The sequence below is a fragment of the Oncorhynchus mykiss genome, chromosome 24 (assembly GCF_013265735.2).
Source record: "Oncorhynchus mykiss isolate Arlee chromosome 24, USDA_OmykA_1.1, whole genome shotgun sequence".
NCBI classification, from domain to species: Eukaryota; Metazoa; Chordata; class Actinopteri; order Salmoniformes; family Salmonidae; genus Oncorhynchus; species Oncorhynchus mykiss.
The window spans coordinates 15,960,942-15,979,245 of record NC_048588.1 but is presented as its reverse complement, the minus strand read 5'-3'; the positions used below and the strand labels follow the sequence as shown (position 1 = coordinate 15,979,245).

At 46.3% G+C, this 18,304-nt stretch overlaps 1 protein-coding gene across 7 annotated transcripts in view; it reads left to right on the top strand.

Annotated features, from left to right (window-relative positions):
- Positions 1-18,304, top strand: part of LOC110503843 (breast carcinoma-amplified sequence 3) — a 350,355-nt gene that overhangs the window by 49,429 nt on the left and 282,622 nt on the right. For all 7 annotated transcript variants that reach the window (XM_036961229.1, XM_036961230.1, XM_021582400.2 and 4 more), the window contains exons 14-15: positions 9,665-9,798; positions 14,817-15,087. In XM_036961229.1, the coding sequence (XP_036817124.1) occupies positions 9,665-9,798; positions 14,817-15,087 (405 nt within the window). The remainder of the gene's footprint in view (positions 1-9,664; positions 9,799-14,816; positions 15,088-18,304) is intronic.

Genomic DNA, 18,304 nt, shown 5'->3' with positions numbered 1-18,304 from the left:
CCGTCTCTCCTTCACCCTTTCACTACAGCCCGTCTCTCCTTCACCCTTTCACTACAGCCCGTCTCTCCTTCACCCTTTCACTACAGCCCCGTCTCTCCTTCACCCTTTCACTACAGCCCCGTCTCTCCTTCAGCCTTTCACTACAGCCCGTCTCTCCTTCACCCTTTCACTACAGCCCCGTCTCTCCTTTCACTACAGCCCGTTTCTCCTTCACCCTTTCACTACAGCCCGTCTCTCCTTTCACCCTTTCACTACAGCCCGTCTCTCCTTCACCCTTTCACTACAGCCCGTCTCTCCTTCACCCTTTCACTACAGCCCGTCTCTCCTTCACCCTTTCACTACAGCCCGTGTCTCCTTCACCCTTTCACTACAGCCCGTCTCTCCTTCACCCTTTCACTACAGCCCGTCTCTCCTTTCACTACAGCCCGTCTCTCCTTCACCCTTTCACTACAGCCCGTCTCTCCTTCACCCTTTCACTACAGCCCGTCTCTCCTTCACCCTTTCACTACAGCCCGTCTCTCCTTCACCCTTTCACTACAGCCCGTCTCTCCTTCACCCTTTCACTACAGCCCGTCTCTCCTTCACCCTTTCACTACAGCCCGTCTCTCCTTCACCCTTTCACTACAGCCTGTCTCTCCTTCACCCTTTCACTACAGCCCCGTCTCTCCTTCACCCTTTCACTACAGCCCGTCTCTCCTTCACCCTTTCACTACAGCCCGTCTCTCCTTCACCCTTTCACTACAGCCCGTCTCTCCTTCACCCTTTCACTACAGCCCCGTCTCTCCTTCACCCTTTCACTACAGCCCCGTCTCTCCTTCACCCTTTCACTACAGCCCCGTCTCTCCTTCACCCTTTCACTACAGTCCCGTCTCTCCTTCACCCTTTCACTACAGCCCGTCTCTCCTTCACCCTTTCACTACAGCCCGGTCTCTCCTTCACCCTTTCACTACAGCCCGTCTCTCCTTCACCCTTTCACTACAGCCCGTCTCTCCTTCACCCTTTCACTACAGCCCGTCTCTCCTTCACCCTTTCACTACAGCCCGTGTCTCCTTCACCCTTTCACTACAGCCTGTCTCTCCTTCACCTCACCCCTCGCACTTCACATCATCTTGACTTGATTATTAGCCAAAATCCCCAAGGTTAAAATGACATGACTGTTTTAACGATAGGGCCTGTGAAACAGTGTGTGGAGGGTGGTTTGATTAAAGTGTGATGGCGTCAGTAAGGCTGTGTGCAGTGTATGATTAGGTGGTGGGACATGAGACACTCTCCCTCCCTTTCTCTCGCGGTCTGTAATTCCTCTCAATCACGCCACTGATAAGAATCTTGGAATCTGTTCCTCCATGGAAGATTAGTTCAGCGTTGCTCGCTCATTTACAGGAGCTCAACCTCCCAACAACTCTTAAAGGAACACACACACACAAGTGTTGTTCAATAAAAACACAATGTTACTATTCTACAAGCTTTATTGGCTCACCTAACTAACCCCACACCTCTTAAATATCTACTAAGCCTTGGTAAATGAGGCTAGAACTCATCTCCAGCCACACTGCGTAGCCCAGTAAAGCCCAGCCCATATTTAGTAACACATCATAATGAATAGCCTAGTGAATAGATAATAGAAACATGGAAAGTGCCAAGCAGCTGTGTGTCATGATGAAGAACAGTCACTGTGGTGTCATAACTCCTTACACCTCATTGATGTGTGAGAGAGAGTCAGGCCTTCACCCCAACACCCAGCTAACCCACACCACATATGCTGAACACGATGGAAACACCCCACAGAGACTGCCTCCACACCCCCAGCCCACTCATTTAGCCTGCAACGAGTTGTCTATACACAGCTAGCAATTAGCACTCCCCTCGTGGCTGTATCTTAACGTTATGGGAAGTGGTGCTTTTTATTTTGTCGCCTTTTTGGCCACTCTCATTTAGCAAGATGTGCAGCTGTGTTTGAGTGTGTGTGTTTTACCCAGTAGTAGGGCTGTCCGTCCACCATGGACCGATCACAGAAGATTAAACCCAGAGGGGGTCAGCCAGTCTCTGGTGCCCTTTCCTGCCCTGACACACAATCACCTACCCATGCCACGCCCAGGGAGTCATGGCTTCAGTAAAGCGCCACTGTCCTCCTGGCTACATGAGCTCCATGTCGTAATGGCTTTATGTAAAGCTGATGATCTATAGATTTTTCCCCAGCGAGCTCTGTTATAATCAATGTAATTCTCTTCCTTTCTCTCTGTCTCTCTCACTTTCTCTTTATCGCTCCCTCTGTCTCTTTTATATCCCTCCCTCTGTTTTGAGCTGTTAAAATCTCCCAGGGTAATGATTTTGTATGTTCCCACTGTGACTGTCTACTGTCTGTCCAACTGCAGCCAGCCTATTGTGCTCTTAAAAGAAGAATGTAACTGCATACGCCTTCCTGGGCCAGTCTACAGTCCTGTAATGAAAGGCTACACAAATTGGATACATAGCTGTAACAGTTAATTGTCCTCTGCTTTTGCGTACAGTGTGTGTCTGTATATGGTGTGTGTACAGTGTTTAGTGTGTGTGTGTGTGTGTGTACAGTTTGTAGTGTGTGTGTACAGTGTGTAGTACATTGTACAGTGTAGTCTTAAGTGCTTGATACATTTGCAGAGCCAACAGTCCTATCCTCGGCCTCCCTTTAGTGCAGTCATCTGTATGGCCAGTTGGACTTTGACCTCTCTTTAGTGCAGTCATCTGTATGGCCAGTTGGACTTTGACCTCCCTTTAGTGCAGTCATCTGTATGGCCAGTTGGACGTCGGCCTCCCTTTAGTGCAGTCATCTGTATGGCCAGTTGGACGTCGACCTCCCTTTAGTGCAGTCATCTGTATGGCCAGTTGGACGTCGGCCTCCCTTTAGTGCAGTCATCTGTATGGCCAGTTGGACGTCGACCTCCCTTTAGTGCAGTCATCTGTATGGCCAGTTGGACGTCGGCCTCCCTTTAGTGCAGTCATCTGTATGGCCAGTTGGACGTCGACCTCCCTTTAGTGCAGTCATCTGTATGGCCAGTTGGACGTCGACCTCCCTTTAGTGCAGTCATCTGTATGGCCAGTTGGACGTCGACCTCCCTTTAGTGCAGTCATCTGTATGGCCAGTTGGACGTCGGCCTCGCTGACGCTCTCCTACTGTTTGTCCAAGACGCTGTAAAACCACCGCTGCCTGTCTGCCTGCTTGTCTGCCTGCTTGTCTGCCTGCTTGTCTGCCTGCTCGTCTGCCTGCTCGTCTGCCTGCTCGTCTGCCTGCTCGTCTGCCTGCTCGTCTGCCTGCTCGTCTGCCTGCTCGTCTGCCTGCTCGTCTGCCTGCTCGTCTGCCTGCCTGTCTGCCTGCCTGTCTGCCTGCCTGTCTGCCTGCCTGTCTGTCTGTCTGCCTGTCTGTCTGCCTGTCTGTCTGCCTGTCTGTCTGCCTGTCTGCCTGCCTGTCTGCCTGCCTGTCTGTCTGCCTGTCTGTCTGCCTACTCTTCTGCCTACTCTTCTGCCTACTCTTCTGCCTGCTCGCCTACTCTTCTGCCTACTCTTCTGCCTGCTCGCCTGCCTAGCCGCCTGCTCGCCTGCCTGTCCGCCTGCACGCCTGACTGCTCTTCTGCCTGCCTGTCTGCCTGCCCACTGCAGCTATTTTTATGGTGTTTCCATACTAGGTAGTAAAAAGCATCTGCACCGTCTTGGGAAGTCAGGGCCTCAGACCTGGGCTATAAAACCTCAAGGAGATCAGAGAGAGGAAGCGCAAAAGAAAGAGAAATAGAGATGGAGAGGAAAAGAGAGAGGGGAAAAGAGAGCGGGCTGGCTAGGCCAGAGACCAGCCTTGCTCAAGGTCTCAGTGGAGACTTCAGACCCCGCTCCAAACCCCCCCATCCCACACAGTCCAGGCACCTCAGGCTCTGCTGTTGAGTCATCCACAACCCACACACACAACAATACGCAACGCTGTGGAACTTTTTATAGTGTGGTGGGGAGGTTCTGATCTGTCCACTCTGATTTGATTTGGGGCTTTATGTTTCACAGAATTTAAGTCCACTTTGTGGACATACTGTATTTGGTGCTGTGTTCACAAGATCCATTAAACAAAGACACAAATTGTTCGAAGAGCCTCTTCCTTCCAAACCCCCTTCCGTCACCGGCAGGCACCACAGACCAGCGTGACACCTTATCTGCGGTAGCGAATGTTTGAGGGGATTCATTAGTTAACAGAAACACTCTGAGAAATAAAAGACAACATTTAAATGGAGGTTAGAGATTACAGCCCGCTGTCTGTTTGCAGAGAAACTGATTAAAGCTTCTCATCAGTACTCTGTCCGTCCCTCCCTCCACAGTCCCCCTCTCTTTATCTGCAGAGTCTGACCAATTTGTTTGGGGCTTTTAAACATGACAACAAAAGGCTGCTGTTATTGCCTGCTCTTAGCTGCTGGGAGAATGTGTTTTATCTGTCTGCCTGTTTTGACCCAAACCATGAGAGAGGCAGGAATAAAATAATAAGTGTGTCCCCCAAATGACACCCTATTCCCTACATAGTGCACCACTTCAGACCAGGGCCCATAGGGTTATTAATGAACCATGAAGTGAGGTTTAGTCATGATGGATTTAGGAATATTTTGTGTTTGTGGTAGAAAGAAGGTGCAAACGTTTCATTTAGGCTGGAGAAGGGGAGTACAAAGATGTAAATGTTCCATGCGCTGACGATGGATTGAGAATGATTGAATTTGCAGTGCATTCAGCACACTAACAGAAGGCGCTAACGTCTCTTCATTTGTGGAGGAAAGTGTGATATGCAAGCATTCCATAATTGTGGCGCTAGTTTGAGTTCTTTTAGTTGAACAGAGTGGTCTGGCGGTATAAGGATTTGGCTCAAATAGCACATTATTCCCTACATAATGCACTACTTTTGACCAAAATCCTGGTCAAAAGAAGTGCACTATATAGGGAGTTAGGTTCCATTTGGTATGCTGGCTAACTCCAACATCTCACTTCTGCCCCCGCCACGCTTCATGAACTTGACCGCGGGCGGCACACTCCTCCCTCTGTGAGTCGGTGTGACTTGAAAGCGGCAGGTTTCACCTTGTAAAGAACAGGAAGAAAGAGTCAACCATCTTAATATTAAGCTAATTGCAGCCTGTTGGCGATGGTTAGTCAGCCATTTTCAATCTATTCCTATCTGAGAGAGAGGGAGAGCTGCACAGCTCGCTGGTGGTCTGGCTGGGAAGCAGAAAGAAACACACTCCTCTGTTTCACTCCACCGTAGATCAAATGAACCATAACTATTTTCCTCCCTCCCTTTCTCCCTCTCTTTCTCACTCCCTCTCTCCCTCCCTCCCTCTCTCTTTCTCCCTCCCTCTCTCCCTCCCTCCTCCGCCTATTGGTTGGATTATGGATGTGGTTGATGGAGTTAAGAGTGTTGGAGAAACCAGTCCAAGCCAGAGTGGCCACAGCAGTGTCGCACTGTGCCATGCTCTGGTCTCATCTCCTCTGGTCGACTCTGTGCATCTCAAATGGCACCCTATTCCCTATTTTTATTAAACCTTTATTTAACTAGGCAAGTCAGTTAAGAACAAATTATTATTTACAATGACGCCTACCCCGGCCAAACCTGGACAACGCTGGGCTAATTGTGCTCCGCCCTAAGGGACTCCCAGTCACAGCCTGTTGTGATACAGCCTGGATAGTGCACTAATATTTATTTTTACCTTTATTTACCCAGGAACGGAACTTTAAGGTTAGAAACCTTTTGCCAGGGGGACCTTGCAAGAGGTCGGCAGGAAGTAGTCCACACAAGAGAACAATACAATAGCTACATTAAAAACAATCACAATGTTCAACAATAGTATCTTCTGTCAGAGCTCTAAACTCAGCAAGCGATAGCCTCTCAAGTCTTATGCAAAATTATATTTTTCCAATTTCATTCCCTGGGCTCTGGTCAAACGTAGTGCACTATGTTAGGAATAGGGTGCATTTGGAACACAGACAATACCCCTTCCTAGTACACAACACAAATAAATCTCCTTACCCGACTACATAAGGCATTCCCAGTGGTGGTGAGTGCCAGCCTTCTCACCATGTTCCTCCCTCCACCTTTCCCGTCAGCCTGATGGAATCTGCACTGGTCATCCCAGTGGTCACGGAGGGCAGAGACGGTGTTTCATTTGGAGACACTCAGCCAATCCCTCCATCCCTTTCCTTCATGCCACTATCCCTTCATCCCTCCATCGAGCTTTAGTGTGATTCATAGCCCAGTCATGATGCCAAGCCCTGTGCCACTCAATACAACATGAACAGCAACAGGCTCAGTGAAAGAGTTCATTAAAAAAGGGCCCAATTGACTATAATGGAATTGAACAGGTTAAGCTTCAGAAGATTTCACTTTTCGCCTGTAAAACATTGACAACTTATTGACCGCATGGTGACCCTTTGGGTGAGTATTAGCCTCCCATCCCCCTCCACCCCCTATCCTGGTTATCTTGATATGGGGCGGTGAGGGAGAGAGAGGGAGAGGTAGAGACAGAAATGGAGGGAGGGCTGTAGGGAGGCTGGCCTCAGGACCCAGTGAGTTCTGGCCGGTCTGGTCTGAGTGTGCAGCTTTGATGTCAGTCTGTCATGCCGGGGCCCACTTTAGTTTTTACTGCACCCCTGTGTGTTTTCCACCGCTATCATAAACACCTTGAAAAGCCCAGCACGGACGCAGCCGAGAGAGACCGCCACACACGGGCACACAGTACACACATACACTGACAAACCCACACACAGTCATTAACTGACACACCACACACATACTTAGTCACACACAAATACACACATACACAGACAAATGCACACACACGTACACACACACACTGCCTGGCCGTCTCTCATAACCAGCCCCACCGCCTGCCCTGAAGACAAAGACTCCATATGATGGATACTCTCTCATTTGAGTGTTTTGCTCATTTGCTCAGAAGTGTATTCATCTCCTACACCAGAGCCGACCAGACCCGATTCCCCAGTGTCCTCTCTCTTCTTAACGTTTTCTAGCTCCACATGGTTATAATTTGACATTTCCCCGTTTTCAAAGGTTCTGGAGCCAAGTGTTGTTAATTAGAAAGGGAACTAGTTTTGTTGCAGCCCTTTGTGCTGCCAAGTGGGAGACATCATCACTGACTGCCCTCTGTCTCTCTCCTCATCTGCTTTTGTCCAGAAAAAAAGAGCCCCAGCCACTTTGGAAATGAAACGTCCTTGCACTATTAATGGGATTGAGCAGATGTTTTCTGTTTATACTTTTTGTGACGTGACAGAAAGGCTGCAGCAAAACAATACGAGAAGTTTTGGGGCACAGTCCTTCTTTCCAACGAAGAGGGAGCGTGAAAGGGGGAGATGATATTTCTGGAAATTCTTTTATAACGCGCTCACTCGCAGCCAGGCAGCGCCCTTCCACGCAGACGCACGTCTCATACACATGGCAAGTTAAAGGTTCTCTCTCCGACCAGTTGCTGTGTGTTTGTGTATGCCAGGACAGGCAGCCCGTTTTCATACAGAATGTTGTAAATAACACTGATGCCCAGAGAATGGGGAGGTTGAGGTGTTTATAAATAGGACGTGTCAGACTGAGCTCCAACAGATTCTGGTTTCCAGCGGCAGCAGGCTGCTCTCACACCGCCGACTAGGAACACTGCTTTTTAATTTGGGCTTCCCGCGGCGAAACCGACTGACGCCTCTCGGCGAGGGCCTGTATTTCAACAAGGCCACAAAAGCCCCAACCCTGGGCGCTTCCACACTGGCCGAGTGTACAGAGTGTACCATCAGCAAGAAGTCATGTCCTGGCCAGCCTCTCCAAGCCTCATTTGTCAAAGCCTGTGGCGAGCCAGCCAGGGAGGGAGGGAGGGCGACGCGCTGGGCGGCTTGGGCCATGGAGGCAGAAGAAGAAAGGAGGGAGAAGAGGGTGGCTGGGTGAGGGAGAGAGGAAGCTCCCAGATAAACAGAGCACAGCGCCTTAACTCCTAATCACCCTTCACTTCCGTTTCCAGACTCTATAATTAGAAGGCCCTTCTTTTCCATGTATTCCCAGTTGACGCAAAGGGTTCTTGTGGCTTGGCACCTCATTTGGGGCGTGGGTTTAGTTTATGCTAAGACCCAAGGCCCTGCGCTTCCAGGTTTGGTTTGGTCTTTAGTTTTGATACAGCATAAATAGCTAAACCACCGTCTAATGCCTGCTCTGGTTTTCTGTTTTTTCTTTCCTTCCAATATCCCCCACTTTGACCCCTTCTCTTCGAATCCCATCACTCTTACTGTGTCTCTTCTCCTCACCTCTGTACCTTGCCCTATTACATGGCTGCTGTTGGACAAAGGTGGAAACTGGCTCCATCTTGAATGGCACCCTATTCATTGGGCCCTAGTCAAAGTTGGGCACTCTATAGGAAATAGGATGCCATTTGGGAAGCAATCTGTGAGGTCTAAAAGCAGTGTGTGTGAGCGCATCTAGCCGACATTCCTTTTTCTTCTTCATCCCTCTTGCATCTGTCACTGGATTATTTTAATCTCGTCCCCTTCCATCCTCCTCTTTTACCACCCAATAAAGACGGCCTACTAATTACAAACTTATTTCAACCTCCGCAGAAAATGTCCAGCGAAGGAAAATCACAAATGATTCTCCTGTTAAATTATGGCTGTGAGGCTTCGGATTTGGAGGCTTAGAAGTAAAACATTCAGCACAATTTCTCAGATCACACACTTTTTAGTTTCTGCTGAAGGGCTAACATTTTGAGTTATTGCACTTTAATGTTTTTGCTAGAAATGTGAAGGCTCTGTCCTGCGCTGCCTGGGTTCTGGACTTGTTCTGGTGTGGTTTGTTGAGTGTGTTGTTTACAGTAAAGACATATACTTTCTGCAGTTTGACAAACTTCAAATAAAACGTCTAGAAATGAATGGACCTGTCATCGGAGGTTACACATGAACTGGGCTGTGGTCGTGTGTTAGAACACGGACACACACTCCTCCCAGTCCCTAGAAAAAGACATAGTTATAAGGCTATGGTTGTGACTGGAGAACAAATTATAATGTGGGGTATAAGCAAGCGTTTTCCAACAGTGACCAACGATATCTGGTCTGTATTTTTAATAGGGTGGTTTGTTTGTTTGTACCAGCATGGTGGCACGTACAGTGGTGCAAAAAAGTATTTAGTCAGCCACCAATTGTGCAAGTTCTCCCACTTAAAAAGATGAGAGAGGCCTGTAATTTTCATCATAGGTACACTTCAACTATGACAGACAAAATGAGAAAAAAAATCCAGAAAATCACATTGTAGGATTTTTCATGAATTTATTTGCAAATGATTCTACGTGGTTCAAACGTTTCATTAACTAAATACATATGCCCAGTTTTTGACTGAAAGGTTTCTATTCTATTGCTTTGTATGTGTACTAATAAATATCAACGACTGACATTTGTGATTTCTACAGAACATTTCATCTCTGTATTGGCCAGTACAGTACTGGTCTGGATAATATTCTGAAATATTTCATACTGGGTTTGGAGCTGATTTTTATGACTGTTGGAAATTAAACTGTTATGCGCAATATACTAAATCCTCCTGAAATAATTCTTGGACATGAAGAATAGTGCTCTACCAATGGTTATGTATTACAGTGTGTGTGTGTTAAAGTCCATGTTGTGGCTCTGTCTCCAGGTATGCTGCTGGTGACTGCAGACACCCTGGGCCATGACTTCCATGTGTTCCATGTCCTCACACACCCCTGGGCCTCCAACCAGTCTGCTGTCCACCACCTCTACACACTGCACCGCGGAGAGACTGAGGCCAAGGTAACGCATACACACACCTACTGTGTATACACACCTAATATTCATCATGCACTCACTGACAGCTCTGAAATCGTTTGATTTTGGCATACTTATCCCCTGTAAATAATAAACGTTTTAGTAATTTAACATTGAGATGGTTTCTGAACAGATCCACCCCTAGCTGTTTACTGAGTGCACTCTGGCAATAGCATCTAAACCAAGCCTTTGATCCTCTGTACTGTATGTCTGCCTGTGTTGTGTCTAAACACTGTCAAATAGACAACACTGGGCTTCATCAGACTGTACAGCTGAAAGGAAGAGTCGTTTTTATGGCTCTGATCAGACACAGATCTGTAGCATGGCCTCACTGGTTCCAGTAGTACACAGGGGAAACGGTGTGCATGTGACGGACCGGCTAGACTTGGTCTTGTGTAGTAAAATGTTTTTTATTTTTTAGATTGGATAAAAGTAGAGACTCGGAGTTTGTTAAACTTGTTACCCCACTTTTGAGAAAATTGTCCTTGAATATTTTGGTACACTTAGTGGACAGCTCTTCTTTGTCTACACCCATTCAGCATCATTCACACCCTCTTAAGCCTTAGCCTCACCCATCACTTTAAGGATTCACATGCATGACATCAACAGCCTGGTGGTCCAAAATAGCATAACTGGTGTGTTTTAACACCAACAAACCCATCCATTGAAAAATGTATTTAGTATATCTCAATCTAGCATACCAGGCAACTGAAAGCATCTTTCTTTTTGGTTCGGTTCTAGCTTGTTGGCTAGCTAGCTAACGTAATGGTAGCTAGCTAGCCAACAAGCTAGAACCCAAGTTCAAATAATGACCATATCATATTACTTTAGCATATTTTTATTCATTATTACAGGAAAATGAACTGAAACACAATTATTTAAACGTTAATGGCACACTAATTACAGATTTACAGAAAATAGCTTACGTGTGAGTGTGCACAGGATACAGAAGGTGTAAACAGTACAGTGAAATGGTTACTTACATAGTGGGGTATTTCGTTAAGACATGTAACTAGCTAGCTAAACAATGAACCATAATCCCAACTCATAACGTTACTACCCTGCATGAATCTGCAGGTAGCTAACCAACTAGGTTCAATGTTACCTAGCTAGCTAACGTTAGGCTATAACTTGCAATGCAAATGGCTCTGAGATACGAATAATATTATTACACAGATCATACACGTTAGCTAGCGAGCCAGCCAGCTAACGTTAGCTAGATAGCTAATAGTCCACTTTAAAGACTTTCTGACAAAATTAGAATATTTGAAAATGTATCTAGCTAGACTCTGTTACCCCTATACATGGATGAACACTTCTCCCTCTCTGTCATGGATGGCATGGTTGCCCTTAGTTTGAAGATGTAAAACAGCTTTCTGTGTGTTCTTTTCTCGACTCCTTCTGCATATTTGCAATCAAATGCCAGAATTTTGTCCATTTCTTTATCTATCATACTCTGCTTCCACTGGACATTCCACTGATTTCAAAATCTTCCTCCAAAATGTGGAGAGCAACACAGTTCTTCATGATATCTTTCAAAAACGTTGCCTTAGAAAGGATTACCTACACATACTGAGCAGCCCTTTGTTATAGGCAGAAGCATGCTACATGGCAGACCAATCCAAAGTCATCTCTCGGCATGTCCAGCCCATCCATTATCACAGCAGATCATGGCTAGCGATTTTCCCTTGCTAAACCAACTAGGCTAGTAATTTTGACAATTTACGCCTAGTTTCCTGAAACTAGTGTGTGACCACTAAAGCTGAAACGTAATTTCCTCATGACATTGTTAGAAAGGATAAAACACTATTAGGCTAGATGATGTGAGTTGAGTGTTTTGTGTGCATGCGTGCTTGCTTGCGTGTGAGTGGATAAGAACCCGAACAGGGTGCGGTGTGACCCAGGGAGCTCTGTAAATGATGTGAAGGATGATTTAGAAACAAGCAAGGCCTCATTGCCTCTCACTTGACTGCGGCACCAGATTCCTCACAGCTGTGGAATCACAGGCTTCCAGCCAATCAATTCATCCCCGTCCAAAGCAAACACATTTTCAAAAGCTGAGACAATTTGTAAGACAAATAGGGCATGGCGAGTTTCAAACAACATTCACTATGCCTCATTCAATAAAGGCGGCTGCATTTTTTTCTTCTTGTCCCTAGCTAACAGTGCTTTCTCTCTCTCTGTCTCTCTGGTGAAAATCTAATATTGTGAGATGTTAGGAGGGATGAGCCCCTTTTGACATGACACTTTCCTCCCCTCTTCCCGACTAATCGCATTGTGAGGTTGTGCAGAGCCTCATTTGAGGAATGGCCACCATTTTAAGCTCTCCCTCTGAAGTTGTGGCACGCTGCTGCTGCCACTATGTCGGCTGAGGCCTCGCTTATGGCGCACACACACTCTGTCACTCACACGCATGCACGTGCACACATGGACAGTCTCAGTGGCGTGTAAGGAGATTTATTGGACCCAAGTCAAGGGTCGCAGCATCCTGTATTCTCCCTCTTCAGCATGCCGGCCTGTTATATAGAATCACAGTTCACAGAAGCAGCACTTCAGGCAATCCGAGTTGTAGGATTAGTCCCCCCACTAGTTACCCTAGTGTGTTCTCTCCAGTCAGGCCATGACTCCAGTATCACAGGTGCTCAGTGGAGTTTGGAGGTTAAACTATTTCATATGTAGGTCTATTGGTGTGTAGGATACTTGTATTTTTGTTGGTATTTTTGCCCCATTTAGTCTTTCTATGGATATTTCTTCTCTTGTTAATGTACTCTCATATGTTTAGCTTAGCAGCCGTTCCGGGGCCAGAAGTGTGTTTAGTTGGTAACTTGTGATGTTCTATTTGCTTTAGTAGAACTAATATTTATCTGTGGAGAGCTTGGGTCCTAGCTGCCTGTCCAGCTAGTGTCATGTTTGGACCAGAGCACTAAGCTTTGCTTCGACCTTGCGCGCGAACACACACACATACATACATCTACACACGCCCACGCAAACTCCTCCACACACACACACACACATACACAGATTTGGCGTCTAGATGATTGTAATGGGCTGGTTAATGTGTGACTTATAACGGCAGGTCCTGCTGCCTGGCTGTGTGTTACTAGCTTTGATCCTGCTGTTGTAAACACTGTAGAGATTGCAGCAGAGAGAGAGAGCAGGCTGTTGGGCACAGAGGTTATCTCCTACATAGCAAACAAAGCCGTAAGTGATAATGGTGCTGTAGCCAGGTGGGTGGACACAGCTCTTATCTGGCTGGGCTGACTGACTGGGCTGGGCTCGCTCCGACTCACCAAACACACTCCCAACACTGACCCAGAGTCAGCTCAGGTAAACAGGCATGGCTCTGATAGCAACAGGAGCGTTTCTCAGTAATAGGGCGCTAGGAGGTTTGATACTAGTTTAAACTGGAGTACACTCAATGACCAGGCAGGTCAGGGTGTTTTGTCTGGTCACTTTTCTTCTTGCTCTGGGTGTCTGTTTTGTTTTTAGCTTTCCATTGTTTTCCCCTCTTTTGGGGTTTGTTCCTTCCAACTTTTCTCTCTCTCTACTTTCTCTCTCTCACAATTCAATTCCATTCAATTTCAATTTCAGGGCTTTATTGGCATGGGAAACATATATTTTATTTGACCTTTAATTTAACTAGGCAAGTCATTTAAGAACACATTCTTATTTTCAATGACGGCCTAGGAACAGTGGGTTAACTGCCTTGTTCAGGGGCAGAACGACAGATTTTTACCTCGTTGGCTCGGGGATTTAATCTTGCAACCTTTCAGTTACTTGTCCAACGCTCTAACCACTAGGTTACCTGCCGCCAACATATACCAACATATGACAAAGCAAGTGAAGTAGATAATAAACAAAAGTGAAATAAACAATAACAATTAACAGTAAACATTACACTCACAGAAGTTCCAAAATAATAAAGACATTTCAAATGTCATATGTGCAAATAGTTTAAGTATTTGCAGATAATCTCTCTCTCAGGATTCCTGTCATTCCATTGTAGTTCCTGCTAAGTGACAGTAGCTCTAATCTGACTTATCAGTGTTACTGATAGAGATGAGACACTTTGAACACGTCTGTCTGTGTGTGACATCATCTCCACTGCGACTCCTCTCTACCACAACAAGTCTGCTCATCTCACCCATACACACACTTCTGGTCTGAGAGACTTCACCCTACTTCCTGCTGTTGTTGGAGAGTTTGTCTCCTACAAAATATGAGGAGAGGATGATATTATCCAGATCAAGAATGTAACCCCTCCCCATCTAGGCAGCGCTCAGGTGAAACTACCCCTCCATCCTTAGCTTTTTATAGGAACTGGTTTGTGTCTGGTATGTGCAGGATGCCTCATTAACTGTCATTGCTGAGGACAATTACCCAGCCAACCTGTGCCAGGACCACAGATGAAACACACAGGTAGACAGCTCTCACAGTGGAAGATATACACCATATCTTTTTTCTGATGATGCATACTGTCTGTCCCTCTCTCCCTCTGTCTTCCTCTTTCCAGCTTTCCATCTCTCTCTGTCTCTGTCTCTCTCTCTGTTGCTCTATCTCGGTCTCTCGTCTCTGTAGCATGTCTGATATAGCATCTACACAACTATCTGTTGGAGTGTGTCCTCTGTGAGCAGGCTGTGTGTGTAGCTCTAGAGGCCACAGACTGAGAGAAAGACCTTCATTGTCTTCTGCAGACAGACAGACTGTTGGGCTGTCTTTACCAAAGGCCTAAAAATACATTACCACCAAACCCTCAACAACCCATCTTATATTTTCTGTTCACTGGTCAGTTCAACATCTATTTGAGAACGTTAAGGTTTTGTATGGAGAAATGCCATTTTTTGCTCTATGGTCAACAGCCTTTCTACTTATACATTGTGTTACTGTATGACTAGCTGATCAGCATTCTCTATCTAAAACGCTATCTCTCTCCACCTTCCCTCTCTCTCTCCACCACTCCTTCCCTCGCTCTCTCTCGCTCCCCCCCGCCTCTCCTTCCCCAGGTCCAGGACATCTGTTTCAGCCAGGACAGTCGCTGGGTGGTGATCAGCACACTGCGTGGCACCTCCCACGTCTTTCCCATCAACCCCTATGGTGGCGCGCCCTGCGCCCGCACACACATGTCCCCCCGCGTGGTCAACCGCATGTCTCGCTTCCAGAAGAGTGCAGGGCTTGAGGAGATAGAGAATGAACTGAACAGCAAGCAGGCTGGAGGAGGGAGATGCAGCCCCATCCCCGGGCTCTCCAGCAGCCCCTCGGGGTCCCCACTACACGGTAAGGATAGAGGGCACACAGATGCACACGCACCAAGCACAGAGCAACATCTCCCTCATGCCCTTCTATTACACAGTACATAAAACCCCACAATACTCAACGTGTGGCTAGAGCTGATGGTGGGTGTGGCAGCACACAGCTCTTCAGACAGCGGCGGCTCCATTTCCAGTAAGTGACAACAACCGCTGACTGGCTGTCACCTGAGTAGACCTTGTTCTCCTGGGGACTATGACCTGTCTGTTACAGCCTTGGTCCTGTTGGTCAAACACCCCTAGAGCCGCCTGGCTGGCACACACACCCACTCATACGCAAACACACACCTGTCGACATATACTCATCAGCAAGTTCACAGAGAAAAATCACAGTTCAGGGTCGATGCTGTTTGCAGAACTTCTCAGTTTGCCCTCCCTCCCTGCCTCTCACTGTCAGGGCTTCAGTCATCCATCTCTCCCCTCTCTCCCACTCTCTTCAGCCGTGGTGCCCTGAATTCCCCTCTCCCTTCCTAGCCTGTTGCCAGCCCCTGAACCTCACCCTTTGGTCCTCTAGTCCTACTCACTAGTCATACTCACCTACCCACTACTCTGTTTGTGTGGCTTCTCTCTCCCAGCCTCTGTATTAATGACCACTGGCAGATCACTTAAACAATGTTAGAAGGACGTTCAAGCCAGAGTGACGTCAAGCCCAAGGAATGTACTGCCGCCACTTGTCTCGTGCAGGATCTAGAGAGATAAAGTGGAGAGAAGGAGATGGAAAGAGAGGAAGGAGAAAGAGGAGGGACAGAGGAAGTAAAAGAGGGAGTTTAGCAGCATTGGAGGGAGAGAGAAGCAAGAGACTCACAAATCACTCCTGTCAACAATTAGGTATCAGTCTCTTCACTGATACCTGTGTATGTGTGCGTGTGCACGTGCATGCTGCCCCCCAAGGGGTGGCAGATGGCTATATAAATGTTACAGCGTGAAGAAAGACAAAAATACTAGTGTTTGAGCAATCGGTCTTCACGACTTCGTTATTTATAGCGTATCTGTTCATTTTTATTGACCTCGGGAGGCTGTGATAAAGTTAGCCAGGACTCTGGGGGCTGGGTTTTCTCTGTATGGTGTGTGTGTATGTGTGTGTGGGGGGGGAGATCATGACGTCTGCTCTGTCAATATTTTGTTCAACACTTTTATAAGCCATAAAATGCATGTTCTCTCTACTTCCACTCACTCTACAACCAGCACTGCAGCTGTAATGAATGACTGTATCCAAGTGTTCCCATAAGCTTGCGTTATTATTAGCAGCTTGTCTTAATACCGAGGAATATTTCTCTGGTTATAGGAGTAACGAAATTAATCGGTACATGAGTTTCACATGAGTTGCAGTGATATAATGTATTGGGCCTATAGCCTACTGCACAAACCTAAATGCTACATACAGTGCCTTGCGAAAGTATTCGGCCCCCTTGAACTTTGCGACCTTTTGCCACATTTCAGGCTTCAAACAAAGATATAAAACTGTATTTTTTTGTGAAGAATCAACAACAAGTGGGACACAATCATGAAGTGGAACGACATTTATTGGATATTTCAAACTTTAAGTTAATACTTTGTAGCGCCACCTTTTGCTGCGATTACAGCTGTAAGTCGCTTGGGGTATGTCTCTATCAGTTTTGCACATCGAGAGACTGAAATTTTTTCCCATTCCTCCTTGCAAAACAGCTCGAGCTCAGTGAGGTTGGATGGAGAGCATTTGTGAACAGCAGTTTTCAGTTCTTTCCACAGATTTTCGATTGGATTCAAGTCTGGACTTTGACTTGGCCATTCTAACACCTGGATATGTTTATTTTTGAACCATTCCATTGTAGATTTTGCTTTATGTTTTGGATCATTGTCTTGTTGGAAGACAAATCTCCGTCCTAGTCTCAGGTATTTTGCAGACTCCATCAGGTTTTCTTCCAGAATGGTCCTGTATTTGGCTCCATCCATCTTCCCATCAATTTTAACCATCTTCCCTGTCCCTGCTGAAGAAAAGCAGGCACAAACCATGATGCTGCCACCACCATGTTTGACAGTGGGGATGGTGTGTTCAGAGTGATGAGCTGTGTTGCTTTTACGCCAAACATAACGTTTTGCATTGTTGCCAAACAGTTCAATTTTGGTTTCATCTGACCAGAGCACCTTCTTCCACATGTTTGGTGTGTCTCCCAGGTGGCTTGTGGCAAACTTTAAACAACACTTTTTATGGATATCTTTAAGAGATGGCTTTCTTCTTGCCACTCTTCCATAAAAGGCCAGATTTGTGCAATATACGACTGATTGTTGTCCTATGGACAGAGTCTCCCACCTCAGCTGTAGATCTCTGCAGTTCATCCAGAGTGATCATGGGCCTCTTGGCTGCATCTCTGATCAGTCTTCTCCTTGTATGAGCTGAAAGTTTAGAGGGACGGCCAGGTCTTGGTAGATTTGCAGTGGTCTGATACTCCTTCCATTTCAATATTATCGCTTGCACAGTGCTCCTTGGGATGTTTAAAGCTTGGGAAATCTTTTTGTATGCAAATCCGGCTTTAAACTTCTTCACAACAGTATCTCGGACCTGCCTGGTGTGTTCCTTGTTCTTCATGATGCTCTCTGCGCTTTTAACGGACCTCTGAGACTATCACAGTGCAGGTGCATTTATACGGAGACTTGATTACACACAGGTGGATTGTATTTATCATCATTAGTCATTTAGGTCAACATTGGATCATTCAGAGATCCTCACTGAACTTCTGGAGAGAGTTTGCTGCACTGAAAGTAAAGGGGCTGAATAATTTTGCACGCCCAATTTTTCAGTTTTTGATTTGTTAAAAAAGTTTGAAATATCCAATAAATGTCGTTCCACTTCATGATTGTGTCCCACTTGTTGTTGATTCTTCACAAAAAAATACAGTTTTATATCTTTGTTTGAAGCCTGAAATGTGGCAAAAGGTCGCAAAGTTCAAGGGGGCCGAATACTTTCGCAAGGCACTGTAACTGTTTTTACTTGTTTAATGTTTCATAGGCTTACGTTTTAAAGTTCTCAATGTTTAAGTCAAAATCTGAGCGGTAGATCTTGGCTTGCATTTTGACTCAGTGACCTTGACTGTAATTGTTTTCCCATCAGTCTGAAGTTTGTTGCATGAGTTTCAGAATGATTTGGCAGCATCCTGTTGTGTTGCTTTACAACGCCGATCTTGTCATTTTAGTCTGTTTCCGAGTGA